The sequence below is a fragment of the Archocentrus centrarchus genome, chromosome 5 (assembly GCF_007364275.1).
Source record: "Archocentrus centrarchus isolate MPI-CPG fArcCen1 chromosome 5, fArcCen1, whole genome shotgun sequence".
In the NCBI taxonomy this organism is placed as follows: domain Eukaryota; kingdom Metazoa; phylum Chordata; class Actinopteri; order Cichliformes; family Cichlidae; genus Archocentrus; species Archocentrus centrarchus.
Genome location: NC_044350.1, coordinates 35,911,882 through 35,928,273, shown reverse-complemented (window position 1 = coordinate 35,928,273; position 16,392 = coordinate 35,911,882). Strand labels below are relative to the sequence as shown.

Sequence of the window (16,392 nt, the reverse complement as noted above, 5' to 3'; positions counted from 1 at the left end):
GTATTAGCTGAGGTGACGCTCCTTGTTTAAGGCCTGCAGGTTGATGGTTGAGTTATTCACACTATTTAAAGCAGTGTTTCCAAAGTGTGGGGAGCGCCCCCATGGAGGGGCACGAACCACCTGGGAGAAAAGTCATGTGGAACAAATGTTGAAAAGCGCATGAATTCTCATGACAGAACAAATAGTTAGTCTAGCAAAACTCTTCACCGACATGTAGATCCATTGTTTTGTCACTGCTGCAGCACGTAACAGAAATAAAACCCATCACAACCAGAACACACTAAGGTTCATTTCAGTGAGGTAGAAGTCAAACACGCTGATTGTGAGGAGGCTGAACACTGCTGCCTGTAACAGGATGTATAAGTGGGTCCATCCCTGTCCTGATGAATTCATTGATCTCAGTTCTATCAGAGGAGCTGAATGTGCTCATCACTGATCACATGGAGTGGAGACAGGTGGTTTTTTGGCCTCTACAACATACTGCAGAACATGAATCATCACTCTGTGTTTCAGGAGTCACGTGAGTTATTTATGATGTGCATTAAGTGGGGTAGCTGATCAGGGTTAACACCAGCCATGTTTGATATGATCATAGTTCATCCTTCATGAGGAGCTGCTTTCACAGTGAGATTATCAGCAGCATTCAAACTTCATGGATGGAGCTGAGTTTAAATAAGGAGGAAAGACTCCCTGTATGTTTACAGATACCTGATTGGAGGCAGGAGTGTTTCTGCATACAATTCAAAAATATATTTCAAACTATTAAAAATCAAATTTTATTATAAAACCTTTATTCTGACCGTTGACTGTAAGAATCTCCTCCTGAGAGTCATTTACAGCAAAACAGGGACATGTTTGTACTTGGATGGAGAGAAAAGCTGCTCTCTGTGGGCTCATTTTAATAATCATTAAAACTTATCCCCCTCAGCCTAAGTAATGATATCTTCTTAAAAAATCAAAACACACTTCACGGGGTTTATAAACTGATTTATTCAACACACTGATGGTCCACTCAGCTGATGCAGGGCTTTTTCTAACATCAGAGGTACCTGACAGAAAGACAACCAATCAGAGCAGGGGAGAGAGGCATTCCTCCAGATCTATTTAGCACCAATTCAGATTAAAGGCAGTGGGCACTGCTGAGAACTGGCAGGTTGGAGTTTCTCATTGTGAAGGTTAGAGGTCAGAGCCCTCCTGATGCAGCAGCAGGTCCACAGCAGCCTCCACGTCCTCCACAACATGACTGGGCTCCATCAGATCGGGCTCCAGGACCATGTCTCTGTGTCCATGGAACACTGTCTCTGTGATGCTGCTGCTCTGGTCTCTAGGAAGTGGGAAGCGGGAGTTGTAGACACCTGTGCGCACCTTAGGACAGGTAGACATGTAAACACATAAAGATGAGCATCATCACACTCTTATTTTGAACTCATGTCCACATGCTTTTATTGTGAAGGACTGAATCACTGCCGCTCAAATTAAAAATAAGACCTCATTGGCCTCTTTAACTAATATGTGCTGGAAGCTAACTGCTGTGGGTTTGTTAGTAAAGCCGAAGCTTTGAACCAACAGGCTTGTGTAGTCTTCATACATTCTCTGCCACACCCCCATTTCTCTAAATATGGAGGCACCTTTGCCTCCAGGTGAAGCACCCAAAGTAGTGACAATGTGGTAAGAGAAGCCTGCACCTCTCAGGTAAGAAAGCAGGAAAGAGCCAAACTGAAAAGAGTGTTTGCAGGATGAAGCCAGGAGTGATGACAGTTAAAAAAAGTATCTGAATATAGTTCCTCTGAGGCGCTCACTGTGGCTCAAGTGAAAAAGGGTTGGACAAAGTTGATATGAAAAGGCTAACAGACTACAAAGAAGAAGAAAGCAGAGTGAAGGAGCACCTGATCTGTCAGCCCAAGACCAGAAACTAACTACAATGGGAAAAAAACTCCAGTATCCGTGCCAAGAAATTAGGACTGTAAGTGACGACATCCATCCATCCATCCATCCATCCATCCATTCGCTTCCGCTTATCCTGGTCAGGGTCGCGGGGGGGCGGGAGCCTATCCCAGCTGTCATAGGGCGAGAGGCAGGGTACACCCTGAACAGGTCGCCAGCCTGTCACAGGGCCGTGACGACATCCAGCAATATGTAATTTTAATTAAAGAAGCTCAGGAATACTGGAATATGTTTTGAATTAAAAGGATAGAGCTAACAGCTTACATTTAGTATTTTGTTTTTTACATGTAATTTAATTTTTATTTATTTAATTGTACTTCTGAACATTGTGGCTTATGGAAAACTAAATGATGAGAAAAAGGCACTAATAATTTATGGTCAGAGAGACTTCAGAATCAGAAATACTTTATTGATCCCAGTGGGAAATTTCAGTGTTACAGCTGCAACAGCTTAAACACTCTATTTAAATACATTAAAACCAACAATACGTCACCTTAATTTCTTTTTACCAACTGGTTGTACGTACCAGGATGGAGCGACACTGACACGCAGATATCGGTTCCTCCTCTACCATCACCTCACTTCCTGTTCCCTGGCAGTTAGCCTAGTTTTGGTTATCACAGAGGCATGCTGCTGAGTCAGGTAACGGTTGTACAGGTTAGCACCATAGATGTCCGTCATCAAGTTGTCACTAGGGAATAAGAAGAAGACAGTTGGTGTGGGCCGTGGCTCCCTGATTGACCGTGACATCACTGCAGGTGGGCTGTGAGATGCTGTTTAAATCACCGTCAGAATTTATAATTAAATGTTTATAATCAAAGGCAATCAATCACAGAGAGTCTAAACAAATACCAGCAGTGCTGAAAGTAGCCGAACATGAAGATATGTAATGTAAATGCTTATATAGCACTTTTCTACTCTAGCTGAACATTCAAAGCACTTTATACAACACATTTGGATGTACCCATTAATACAAGCACTTCCTCTGCAGCTAGGTGTTAATATCTAACATTCACACACATTCATACTCCAACGGTTATATTGGAGAGCAACTTGGGGTTCAGTATCTTGCCCAAGGATACTTTAGCATGGAGACTGGAGCAGCCAGGAATCAAACCACCAACCTTCTGATTAGTAGATGGCCTGCTATACCTCCTGAATGAAATCTTCTAAATTAGTGAGATGCCATTTCTTCTCCAGCTTACAGGTTATCTGCTTTAACCCTTTAACAATCCTGGATTTTTTTTTTTGGCATATTCTTTTGGGCCTGGATACGGGCCCTAGTATTGTTAAAGGTTTAAGCTGTGCGTTTGTGAATTATACCACGGAGTCAGGCACTTCTGATTTGAAGCTTCCTTTTCAGAGGAGCCACAGTATCCAAAGTTATACGCAGTGAGGATGTAAAACTATTGACGAGATAATCGACCTCACTGGGAGCAGAGTTTAGGTAGCTGCTCTGCACTGTGTTGGCACTGAAGAGCATAACAATGAAGGAATTAGATCCTTAAACTTAGTTACAGCACTTTCAAAAAGACTTCTACTGTAATAAAACTTATTCCCCCACTGCTGTGTAATCCATTAAAGTAAATGTAAATGTTACTAAGAAATGATCAGACAGGAGGGGGCTTTCAGGGAATACTGTTAAGTCTTCAGTTCTATGCCATATGTTAGGACAAGATCCAGAGTATGATTAAAGTGGTGGGTGGGGCTCCTTTACATTTTGAGAGAAGCCAATTGAATCTAACAATAGATTAAATGCAGTGTTGAGGCTGTCATTCTCAGCATCTACATGGATGTTAAAATCACCCACTATAATGATTTTATCTGAACTGAGCACTAAATCAGATAAAAAGTCTGAGAAATCAGACAGAAACTCTGAGTAAGGACCAGGTGGACGATAGATAATAACAAATAAAACTGTTAAGTTGTATTATCCTACTGCGCATGTGTCGGAGGGTGGAGTGAGGAGTGCGCAGGGGGGTGCTGGGAGTTTGGTAGTTTTTGTTGATGGCAACGAAATAAGAGTGTACCCTATCGTCAGTGATGTGGTTATTGGATTGACATTGGTAGCAGAGGATGGCCGCTGCTGGGAATTACAAAGTTCCTCCATCGTTCGATGAGAAGACGTCTTACGAAAGTTGGAAAAATGAGATTGAAATCTGGAGACTCGTTACAGACTTGGACAAAAAGAAGCAGGCTCTAGCGGTTACCCTGTCGCTATCAGGAAGAGCGAGGGAAAGCGCGCTGGAAATCGCGGCGCAAGACCTTAACGCCGATAACGGGAATGACTGTTCTTTTGACCCAAGCTGGACTCAGTGTTTTTAAAAGAAGAAAAGGATCGACAGTACGAGGCTTACACCGAGTTTGATCGGATCAACAGACAGGGCGACACATCCATGATGGATTACATTATCGAATTTGAACGACGATACAACAAGTTACGTAAGTTCAAAATGGAACTGCCAGATGCAGTGTTAGCATTCAAGCTCCTAGACACCGCAGGGCTAAACGTTAAAGACAAACAGCTAGCTCTAACCGCCTGTTCCACCATTACTTTTACAAACATGAAGTCGGCCTTGAAAAGAATTTTTGGCGATAACGGCTGTTCGCCACTAGAGGGCGACGCCACCTTCTTCACCAAATACACAGGCAACGTGAACGGAGTTCTAACTCAGAGCAAAGCCCAAGAATAGCTGCAGGAACTAATCCACTTGACAAATACTGGGAGAAGAACTAAATGTGCAATATGCCAAAGCACTTACCACTGGGCAAAGACTGCCCCAACAAAAGAGACATGTAAAACTAACAAATGTTGAGGGATCAAAAGATGATGTGGAAGAATGTAACATTGCTCTGTTTTCAAACGAATCCTTTTCTGATGCACACATTTTCATGGTAGAAGCTTTAGGATCTGCTGTGATTGACACTGCCTGTACAAGAACTGTGTGTGGTGAAAAATGGCTTGCAGATTATGTAAGTGGACTACCCCAGAGAGAATTATTAAAAATTAAAGATGAAAAGAGTACAAAACCCTTCGGTTTGGGGATGGAAAAATTGTGCAATCCATAAGAAAAGTGACCATTCCAGCAAAAAATTGGAGAAACTAGATGCAAAATAGAGACAGAAGTGGTTCCAGCAGATATACCGATGCTTTTGAGCAAAACATCATTGAAGAGAGCAAGTGCCGTTTTGGACATTGCTCAAGACAAGGCAACAATGTTTGACCAACCTGTAAAACTCGAACTGACATCTTCTGGACATTATTGTGTAAACTTAAGAAAGGAAAGGAACAACAATGAAAGTCAGATTGAAAAAAACGAGACATCAAATGATGAAGATGAAATTCTCATCGTGACAGAAAACATGACAACAAAGGAAAAAAAGCAGTACTGCTAAGCTGCATAAACAATTTGGACATGCCTCAGTTGACAGATTGCAAAAACTCCTGTCCTGCTCAGGCAACATTGATGAGGAAGCATTACAATCCTGAAGGAAATTGTAGAAAACTGTGAAATATGCATTCGATACAGTAAACCAAAACACAAACCTGCAGTGGGTTTACCCATGGCTGCAACATATAATGAAACCGTAGCTGTGGACCTGCATGAGCCAGGACTGGTGGTATCTACATGCCATTGATCATTTTACAAGGTTCAGTGCAGGAAGTATTATCACCACGAAAAGACCCAAAGAGATAGTGAAGCACTTTATTCACTGCTGATAAGCATCATGGTCCACCACGCAGACTATTCAGTGACAATGGAGGTGAATTTAACAACGAAGAAATAAGAGACATGGCTGAACATTTTAACATTGAAGTTAAAACCACAGCAGGATACAGTCCATGGAGCAACGGCCTCCTGAAAGACACAATCAGATCTCACTGAAATGTTACTTAAGGTAAAGAGAGACAACAAATGTGACTGGAAAATGGCTCTGGACTGGGCTTGATGGCAAAAAACTGCATGCACAATGTACACGGCTACAGCCCCTATCAACTGTCTTTGGACAAAACCCAAACCTACCTTCAGTCCTAACTGATAGACCTCCAGCATTGGAAACTAATGTCAACACATGGATGGGTCATCAGACTGCAACACTGCATGCATGAGAAAGGCTTTTGCTGAGGCTGAATGTTCTGAGAGGATACGAAGAGCCCTTCGAAAACAGCTGCGGCCCACGGATGAAAAATATGAAACAGGAGACAAAGTCTATTATAAACGTACAGACTGTCAAGAGTGGAAAGGTCCAGGCGTGGTTATTGGCCAAGATGGCGTAGTAATATTTGTCAGGCATGGTGGAACATATGTCAGAGTACACCAGTCTAAGCTAAGAAAAGTGAATGCAACACAAGAAAAACAGGAAGAAACTAAGAAGGAAAATCTGACCAAAACGGAAGAAAAAACTTTTGAAACACCAGCAGCAGGACTTGATTTTGAAAGCGAACATGAAGAGGTGACATCGACAAGGGATGGACCACATCGCACTACAGAAAACAACGAATCCTCCTGTGAATCAGTACAGCCTGGAGAGGGTGATCTCCCACTGGCACACTCAACAACCGTCAGTGAAGAACTGAAACTGAAAGCTGGACAAGTAGTTAAATATACAGACAAAGAAACAGGACAAAAATATTCTGGAAGAATAACCAGCCGGGCAGGAAAGGCCAGTGGGAAACACAGAAACTGGTACAATTTGGAATACAGTGAGCCAGAGGAAAAAGCTGGATCCACAGGATCAGTTGATATGGGACAGGTAAACAACCTTGAAATAGTTGAAAATGTCAAGTCAAACACCGACAGCAACAGAGATGAAATATTAATGGTGAATGAGGATATTTTCTCACATGCCAAACAAACTGAACTTGACAACTGGAAAACGAACAATGTATTTACAGAGGAAAAAGATGAAGGTCAGAAATGCATATCAACGAGATGGGTGTGCACACTCAAGAAAACACAAGTGGGCATTGTACCCAAAGCTAGACTGGTTGCAAGAGGCTTTGAAGAAATAAACACTCAAGAACTTCCTAAAGATTCACCCACTTGTTCCTCCGAATCCCTGAAGATGGTCATAGCCGTCATATGTCAGAATAAATGGAAAATGAACTCCATGGACATCAAAGCAGCCTTCTTGCAAGGTAAAGATTTAACCCGGGATATGTATATCCGTCCACCTCAAGAGGCAGAAAGTGAAGGATTTGTATGGAAGCTAAACAAATGTGTGTATGGCTTGGCAGATGCTTCCTTGTTCTGGTACAACAAGGTGAGAGAAACCATGCAGAAACTGGGAGGCACTGTGTCAAAAGTCGATCCAGCTGTCTTCTACTGGCAAGATGACTTCTGTAAGGTGACAGGAGTCCTTGCATGCCATGTGGATGACTTTGTATGGGGTGGGTCAGACATGTTCTCTTCAGCTGTTATTCCCAAACTGAAAGCTGCTTTTCAAGTTGGACGAGAAGAACATAACAGCTTCAACTACATTGGGATGGAGGTTCATTCTCTGCAGAATGAAATAAAAGTACAACAGCGTGCATACATAAAAAACCTACAGCCCGTTCTTATAAATCCCACCAGAGCACCACAGCGGGAGGCTCCTTTAACAAACACAGAGATGGATATGTTAAAATCCAAGATTGGACAGATTCTGTGGGTAGCAAGACAGAGCAGACCTGACATCATGTGTGACATATCCATCTTGGCGTCAAATACAAAACATGCTACCATCCAGACATTGCACTGTGCAAACAAACTGGTCAGAAAACTTAAATCCGAAGAAGTTACCCTGAAGTTCCAATATCTGGGAGACAACAAAAACCACAAGTTACTGGTGTTCAGTGATTCCTCTATGGGAAACCTCGCGGATGGAGGAACACAAGGTGGACACTTCATCATGCTGATGGGAGAAGATGGAAAATTTTCACCTATATGCTGGCAGTCAAAACGGATCAAGAGAGTGGTACGAAGCACGTTAGCTGGAGAGACTTTAGCACTTGCAGATGGAATTGATAGTGCTGTCTTTCTAGCTACACTCTATTCAGAGCTCATGGTTGGTGATGGCACACACAACATTCTGCCCATTATCTGTGTAACAGACAACCATTCCTTTCTTGATGCTGTAAAGTCTACAAAATCTGTAACTGAAAAGAGACTTCGACTTGAGATCAGCGGCATCAAAGAACTTATGGAATCAGGGACAATTCAAAAAATCATATGGACATCTACCAAAGAGCAGCTTGCTAACTGCTTAACAAAAGTGGGAGCATCTGCACTTGGACTGCTGAGAGCCCTTAGTGAGGGGGAGTGGCAATTTAAAGATTAAGTTCAAATAAGTAAAGTTAAAATGTTGTTTTAATTTGTTCTGTATTCTTTAAAGAAAGAGGGGAGATTGTTAAGTTGTATTATCCTACTGCGCATGTGTCGGAGGGTGGAGTGAGGAGTGCACAGGGGGTGCTGGGAGTTTGTAGTTTTGTTGATGGCAACGAATAAAGAGTGTACCCTATCGTCAGTGATGTGGTTATTGAATTGACAAAAACATGTTTTTGATTTTCCCAATTAGGATGGACAAGACTAAGAGTCAGGCTTTCAAAAGAATGAAAACTTTGTCTGGGTCTCTGATTAATTAATAAGCTGGAATTGAAGATTGCAGCTAATCCTCCTCCTCGACCTGTGCTTCGAGCATTCTGACAGTTACTGTGACTCGGGGGTGTTGATTCATTTAAACTAACATATTCATCCTGCTGTAACCAGGTTTCTGTAAGGCAGAATAAATCAATATGTTGATCAATTATTAAATCATTTACTAATAGGGACTTGGAAGAGAGAGACCTAATGTTTAATAATCCACATTTAATTGTTCTATCCTTTGGTGCAGTTGATGAAGCTGTATTGTTTTTTCTTTGTGAATTATGTGATGTTGTTAAAGGTAATGTTACAGGTATTATAGATGGTGTTAATGACCGTGTTGAATGTGCTGTTACAGGGATATTTACAGGTGTTATTACATATGTTGTTAGATATGGTTTTACAGGTGTTATTATAAATGGTGTTATAGATGTAATTACAGATGATGTTACAGATGTTAAAGGTGTTGTTACTGGTATTGTTACATGTGGTGTTACCAGTGTTATTACAGGTGTTGTTATGGGTGGGTTGGTTACCCCACAGCGTAGATGGTGTTCAGCCTGCGGTTGCAGTTCTGCTGCCGCAGCATCTGCTCAGCATACTGATATGTGATTAGGCTGGGTTTTCCCAGCAGCGCCTTGTACTGCAGCTCGTGGCCCGTCAGCTTCCTGTAGACCGACTCCAGACACAGTAGGAACATCCCGTGACCAAACCTACAGCAATGCAGCAGGGTCAGACAGCCTCCACCAGGACAGCCTCCACCTTAGTGCCAGTAGGAAGTGTGGGGTATTTACCGTGGCGATGGGGCCTCGGCCATCCACAGGAGGTCCATGTTGCAGGCGAGGACAGGCAACTGTGCTGAAGGATGGGCTTCGTACACACAATCTGGCCTGCCATTGGTCAGGAGTACATCAATCAGCAGCTGCAGATTGGTCTCCCATCTAACTGGCTCCCCAAAAAGAATGATCGCTATGGCAACACAGGAGGTCAGAGTTAAGAGGTGCTCTAGGAAAGCCATTCCACTTCCTGTGTGTAGGCTGTCTCACCTTGTATCTGGGGAAGACTCAGCAGAGGTGATGACTGAAACAAACAAAGTGATCATCAAATAAACACAGGGATAAGTTTGGAATGCTAATGAGCATGTGCAGTGTGCTCTATCTTACTGATTACTGTTGTTCTTTTGTGTTTACCTAACACAACAAAGTCTCATCCTGACAAATCAGAAACTGTTTGTTTAAAGTCTGCAGGACTCACAGGAAGTGTGGTTTTCCTGCTGTGGTCCACCATGTCTAGCAGGGGGTGGTGTTTTGAGAGCTGCTCCATCGTCACCACCTTCTGAAAACCCAAACTGGAGGAGGCGTTCAGGACTGTAACACTCAGATTCTTCATCACATTCAAACATTTAAAGTCACACGATCAAGAACTCCTCTTTATGTGTTACCAGCAGCTCACAGTGTCTCACATCATTCAAGGAAACTGTTAGGAGACGTTTGTAAAGTTCAGATGAACCTGATCGGTTTCTGTGGGGATCAGGATGAGTTCCTGTCTTTACCCTGATAAGGATACGTGTTGGCGATGTGCACCACTGGCCCCTGTCCGGACACCAGGACACATTTATCATGGAAACTCTTCATCATCTGCAAGGGACTGTGGGAAAGAACCACCTGCTCTGGGGTGATCTACAGACAGAGAGAGAAAGCGATCACATGACTGGTGGTCCAGTCCACAGTCTGTAGATAAAAGATGGATGCAGCCACTGTCCATCAAACTTATAAACGTGGCCATATTTGACAGAGAGGGTGAAGCTAATTGGGTAGACCTAGAGCTACGTAGCTTGGTTATCAAAGTGCCTCCATTAATTAGTGATATTAACTGAGATGTTTATCTTCAGTGTAAAACAGTCTTAAAAAATTAACCATAGGAGACGTTGTACATTCATGGTAAATGGTAATGGTAAATGGACTAGCTCTTACTCTTTATAGCGCTTTTCTACTCAGTCAGAGCACTCAAAGCGCTTACACAACATGTTTACATTTACCCATGCACTCACATTCATACAAGCACTTCCATGTTTATACTAAGCTAAGTGCTTTTAATTAACTAGCATTCACACACATTCATACTCCGACAGGATGGTCAGAGAGCAACTTGGGGTTAAGTATCTTGCCCAAGGATACATTGGCATGTAGCCTGGAGTAGCATGTAGCCTGGAGTAGCCAGGAATTGAACCGCTGACCTTCCGATCAGTAGGTGACCTGCTCTACCTACTGAGCTACAGCCACCCCGACAGTAATTTTTCAGTCGCAGATAGCCCCACCCTATTCCTCCTTGCTTCCTTCTCCTCTGTGACTAATAGAACCATAATTTCCAAAATGAACTTCATGTTTTATTCAGTCAGACCTGAAACCTGAGACTGAGACCATAAACTCTTCAGGAAAGAGTTTACTGAAATCAGGTGAGCAGGAGGGGTTAGGGTTCTCTTAGACTTCTATCCAGTCACTGCCCCAGACCTCTGCAATAGCATTACGGCATACAGGGCAGTGTTAATTTTGACGGCAAATTTTGATTTAGTTTTAGTCATAGTCTTTTGATGAAAATGTAATTTAGTTTTAGTCATAATTTAGTCATCTGAATAGTTTTAGTTTTAGTCTAGTTTTAGTCGACTAATTAGTGTAAGAATATAGTCACTAAATCTACAGTCGATTCAGTCGACTAAAATATAAAGGGTGTAAAATGTAAATGCTTTTTCTTCAGTTCCCTTGAATTAGTCATTATACACACTTACACAAAATTAAACATTTACTCAAAGTTATGGCATATTATAATAATATTAACATGCTTCCACACACCTGATCATTAACACCACCTTACTGAGATAATCCAGCGTTTACAGCAGGACGCTCTGAAAGGTACAGGGCAGTGTTCAGGACTAAGATTATAAAGGCTAATCCACCGCGGGGTGGAGATTTTCTCTAAACACAACTGGGAAAAACACTTTACCCTGCATGACATTAAAATGCTGACCTTTGCATGGAGATCTGGGTGACTGGTTTGCAGATGCTGTTTAATATTTGTTGTGTTTTTACCCGAGATAGTCGCCCCACGTGGTTTACACATCGTTTAGTTTGTCACAACGTCAAAGGACAAATGTGTCCATACATCGGCTCTTCTCTTTCTCCCTGCTGACATTGTTTACATCACTTAGTTCTATCGGAAGTAACGACCAATCACAGGCTAGTTTGGTCTTCCCGGGTTTAGAGCAAATTTGTGCATCTGTGCGTTTGATTGGATGTTTTCTTAACTTCACCCGACCTGTCACAAAATTAAATCAGTTCTGAATGGATTTTGTCCCCGCCAAGCGTTTTCGTCTCGTTTTCATTTGTTGATGAAAGTGTCAATTAATTTCGTTATCGTTTTTGTCATTTTAGGTAGTTTTTATTTAGTTATCATCTCGTTATCATCATGAAAAAAAGGTTCATCGACGAAAACTATGACGAAAATATTTCATCAACGAAATTAACACTGATACAGGTCACCTGCTCAAACTGGTGAGCTACACCTGGACCTTCTCAGATGATTCTGATACTGTTTCTCATGCTCGCAGTCTGAGGTGTGGCTCTGCTGCTGAAACAGACTGAGGGTTTATTCGTCATCACAGGAGTCTGTTGTCTTTTAATGCCATTAAGTTATAACTTTTTAAGTGGTCCCATGACTAAATTCAAATTAGGAGGATTCAGGAAGTAATGAAGAGGAGATGCCAGCAGAGAGGAGGAAGATGGTTGTAATATGAAGGCACGTCTCTGTGTCCATGCGTCGCTCTGCAGTGATCACATGACTGTCACATGCTGTGAGATCTCTGAGTGTCCCTCAGCTCAGTTCTGGTTGGTTTCATCCATCAGGAACCAGTTCACAGCACTGATCTGCAGCCAGTTCTTACTGTGAGGGGACTCTACAGACTCACGTTCTTTAAGGTTCTTTAAGAGGTTTGTATGTTTCTGCAGAATTCTGACTGTTCTCACTCTCCTCTGCTCATATCATCTGTAAAGCCTTCTGCACTCACTGACTGCCTTACCCCCCCAAGCTGTAATCTCAGCCTGCCTTCTTTCTGATGTCCTCATGGGACCACTTAAAGTTACAACTTAATGACATTAAAACACAAGGCAGTCCTGTGAGGACGGACAAACCCTCTGCCTGTCTCTGCAGCACTTGGACCATAAGCATGAGAATCACCTGAGATGCACACACAGGTAGAGAGGACACTCACTGACAGGTGAGTTTAACACAAAGACTCAGAGCAGAGATGCTTCCTGAGAAATGGATGCACTGAGCTGAGAAGCTCAGGTAGGGAGGATCTGAACTGTGACAGGTGTCATGTTACAGATTCGACCTGCCTCACAGAGTCTCATCTTCTCAAAATCACACGTTTTGTATTTTTTTCTTCTATATTTTTTGCTTAACCTGACTATGTTAAATTATTTATAATTCAATTCAATTCAATTTTATTTATATAGCGCCAAATCACAACAAACAGTCGCCTCAAGGCGCTTTGTATTGTGGGTAAAGACCCTACAATAAAGCTTCAATAATCATCAATAAACAGCTGGAATAAAAACAGGAAGTTCAGTAATTAAATGCTATTAAACTGAAAGTCTGTTGAAAACATTCAAACACAAACATGAGTAAAACCCTGTCTGAGCCCCTACCTGCACGTCCAGCAGGTGAGACAGCTGCTGGGCTTTGTGGTGCCTCTGACAGCTTCCTGCATTGGTGACAAAGATGACAGGAAACAGGAAGTCGTTGTTTCTGTCCAGGAGCTTCCCAAAAGCTCGCCGAGCAGCTGGGATCACAGAACCCCCGCGGAGCAGGACACCATCCACATCAAAGAGGACACCCGCCTGAGAGACAGGTGAGACAGGTGAGGGTTGAACTGTGTTTCAGAGGTGAGACATCATGAGATAAAATAAAAGTTTAATGATCCCACAATGGGGAAATTTGCATATTACAGCAGCTCAAGTACAGAAAAGAAGGATGAAATAAAATAAAATAGAAAACACTATATACATTATATATCAATACACATATACATCAAAACACTATATACATTTGTAACCAGTAGTTTGTATACAGCATACACAGTATGTATCATGTGACCTCTGAGTGCATTTGAAAGTGTAACGAGTGAACAAGAAAAAAGTTTTCAAATTAGAAAAAACACGATCAACAGATTATCAATAATTTATCAGTTTGAGGTCAAAGATATAAAAACACACACACACACCACACACACACACCAACCTGTCTGCTGCTAGAAACGTGTCGGACCGTCTGCTGCAGGAAGCCTCGACACCACATGATGTCGTATGTCCCGCTGCCACTCATCACTCTTTATACCCACACACCTGTGATGTCACTAGGGGGAGGAGCCTGATGCAGAGGGTCTATGATGTCACCACAAACATCTTCATGTTTCTGTTTGTTGATGTTCAGCAGTCAGCACACAGTAAACAACCTGAGAGATAATGACAAGTGGTGAGGGAGGGTTCACCTGTGTCAGCTGGAGGGGGCGTGCCCTCAAACTAACCTGGATCACTTTTATTGTGATTTATTGATTACCTGCTGCTTTAAGTAGATAATTGATGTCAGTCATATGATCTAAGATCTAAGAATTCCTCTGAATGAGGTGTATGCTGTTCCTGTACAAGCAGGAGGAGTCACCTGAATCCAGCAGCACTTCAGAGCCTCTGTCCTGATGGAGGATCGCCTCAGGAACCAGACGGGGCCTGCACTGTGAAGCAGGATTTGGCCTCACCAGGTAACTTCAGGTGAACTCTGGGTTTTCACTAATACAAAGGTGGTTCAGGTACTACCAGGGTAAATCGCTATGGTAACTGCTCCGGAGCAGGTTAGGATCCAGATTAGAGATCAACAGGTATGGAATCACCGCCCGCTGACCAATCAGATCTTTAGAACATAGTGCCTACACTGTACTCACTGACCTCAGATCAGATGTGTACACAGACTGAGCCTCTGTTTGAATTCATATTTAATCTTGACTCTGAAATCCTCAAACAGCAGAAAGTCTGCAGCTGAGAGAATAAAAACTAACCTGTCAGCAGCATGTGATGCTCAGAGTCTCAAATCAGCTGTTCAGCACGTTCTCAGTGATTCAGATTCTGCTGGGAACACATTTATATGAGCAGCTCGTTACTGAAACCTCTGAATGAAGCATCTCATTGTCACTGAATGTGTGTGTATTAATGTGGGGATTTAGGAAAGGTGTAAATGTTCTGCTTGATTCTAACCTGCTGTTGCGTCTCTGCTGGAAACACACCAAGAACACCTGTTCATACCTGTTCAATCAGTCACGTTAATCTCACCCTGATTTCCATGTGTCCTCCATCAGGCTGTGGGACAGAAGCTTTCATGTGTTTAAAGGCTCAGCAGCAGCACTGAGAGCGACTCAGACCCAGAATCATTCAGATCTTTGTTTCTGAGACAGAAACCAGCAGATTCATGATTAACTGCTGCTGTCTTTGCATTTTACTGACATTTAATGTTCTTTGTAGATCTTTAATCACCAGCTGATAATATCTCTCTCACACACACTCTCAGAGCTGCTGATTGAATGTGGCTGACTGCAATTTTCTCCTCACATGACATCACATGCAGCGTTAGGTCATTAATCAGCCAATCACATGTTGTAGAATGCTGCCACCAATCAACCAATCAGCAGGAAGATTGAAGCCACATGATGACACAGACTGAAGTACTGCAGCAACTTCAGTATTTACAATGCAGCATTATACTAACAATGTCACTTCCTGTACTGGCGGGCTTGGTTCTCTGACCCCGGCTGCTTCTCAGAGTTAAAGGAAGATCCAGTTCTCAAACTGGGGGTCAGACAGTCACTGCAGGGGGGCATGGAGGTGGGGGACCTGCTCACCTGAGTTACTGTGATGACATCATGACAGTAAAACTCAGTTTTCGGTTAAAGCCTACAGCTCCGGCAGAGTACTGACAGGGACTAGAAAGAGAGAGCAGATTTCTCCCATATTGGCTTCTCTTCATTGGCTCCCTGTTAAATCTACAATAGAATTTAAAATCCTTCTCCTCACCTACAAGGTCTTGAACAGTACAAATACTTTGTTACTGTACTTAAGTAGAATTTTCAGGTATCTGTACTTCTACTTAACCCTTTCATGTATAGTAGTCACTACATTGGAGTTAGTCAAAAGCTGTTCTCTTCTATATGCATTTGTTTTGTTGTTATAGTTGCATATCAGCCAAGCCAGTGGATGCTTGTGCATCATCGTATACACTGCCACCTACTGGCCAGTCATGGGTAGTTTCTTTGTTATGTGAATGTAATTAATGGGATCGGGATTAGTCAACACTAGCAGTAGTGACAGTGGATCTAAGGATGCAGTATCATTTTCTGTTTGTTAAACACATATTTCTCTGATTCAAAGGTCAAACACATGGTGTCCAGCTGGGTGTACAAGTTTGTAAATCTATGAAAAAAAGGTTCATAAACAAAATTTCAGTTGCATTGTTTTCCATCCCTAAAGAGGAATAAAAACACTCATGAAAAAATCTTGACTGAGGTTCTCTTAATTCAGCCATGAAAGGGTTAAATACAGAATACATGTACTTTTGCCATCTCTGGTCTTCAATAATCAGGCCCCATCTTATCTCAAAGACCTCATAGTACCATATCACCCCAACAGAGCACTTCTCTCTCAGACTGCTGGCTTACTTGTGGTTCCTAGGATACTTAAGAGTAGAATGGGAGGCAGAGCCTTCAGCTTTCAGGCCCCTCTTCTGT

General features: G+C 42.4%; 1 protein-coding gene across 1 annotated transcript; it reads right to left on the bottom strand.

The window, feature by feature from the left end:
* Nucleotides 1-970: 970 nt before the first annotated feature.
* Nucleotides 971-14,405, bottom strand: LOC115779942 (haloacid dehalogenase-like hydrolase domain-containing 5). The gene is given in 11 exon segments (XM_075074365.1): nt 971-1,365; nt 2,471-2,538; nt 2,541-2,635; nt 9,104-9,280; nt 9,362-9,536; nt 9,614-9,647; nt 9,822-9,915; nt 10,134-10,246; nt 13,271-13,462; nt 13,863-14,076; nt 14,283-14,405. Coding segments are annotated over 10 exon segments (1,221 nt in total). The 5' UTR covers nt 13,947-14,076; nt 14,283-14,405; the 3' UTR covers nt 971-1,176.
* Between the last annotated feature and the right edge of the window lie 1,987 nt (nt 14,406-16,392).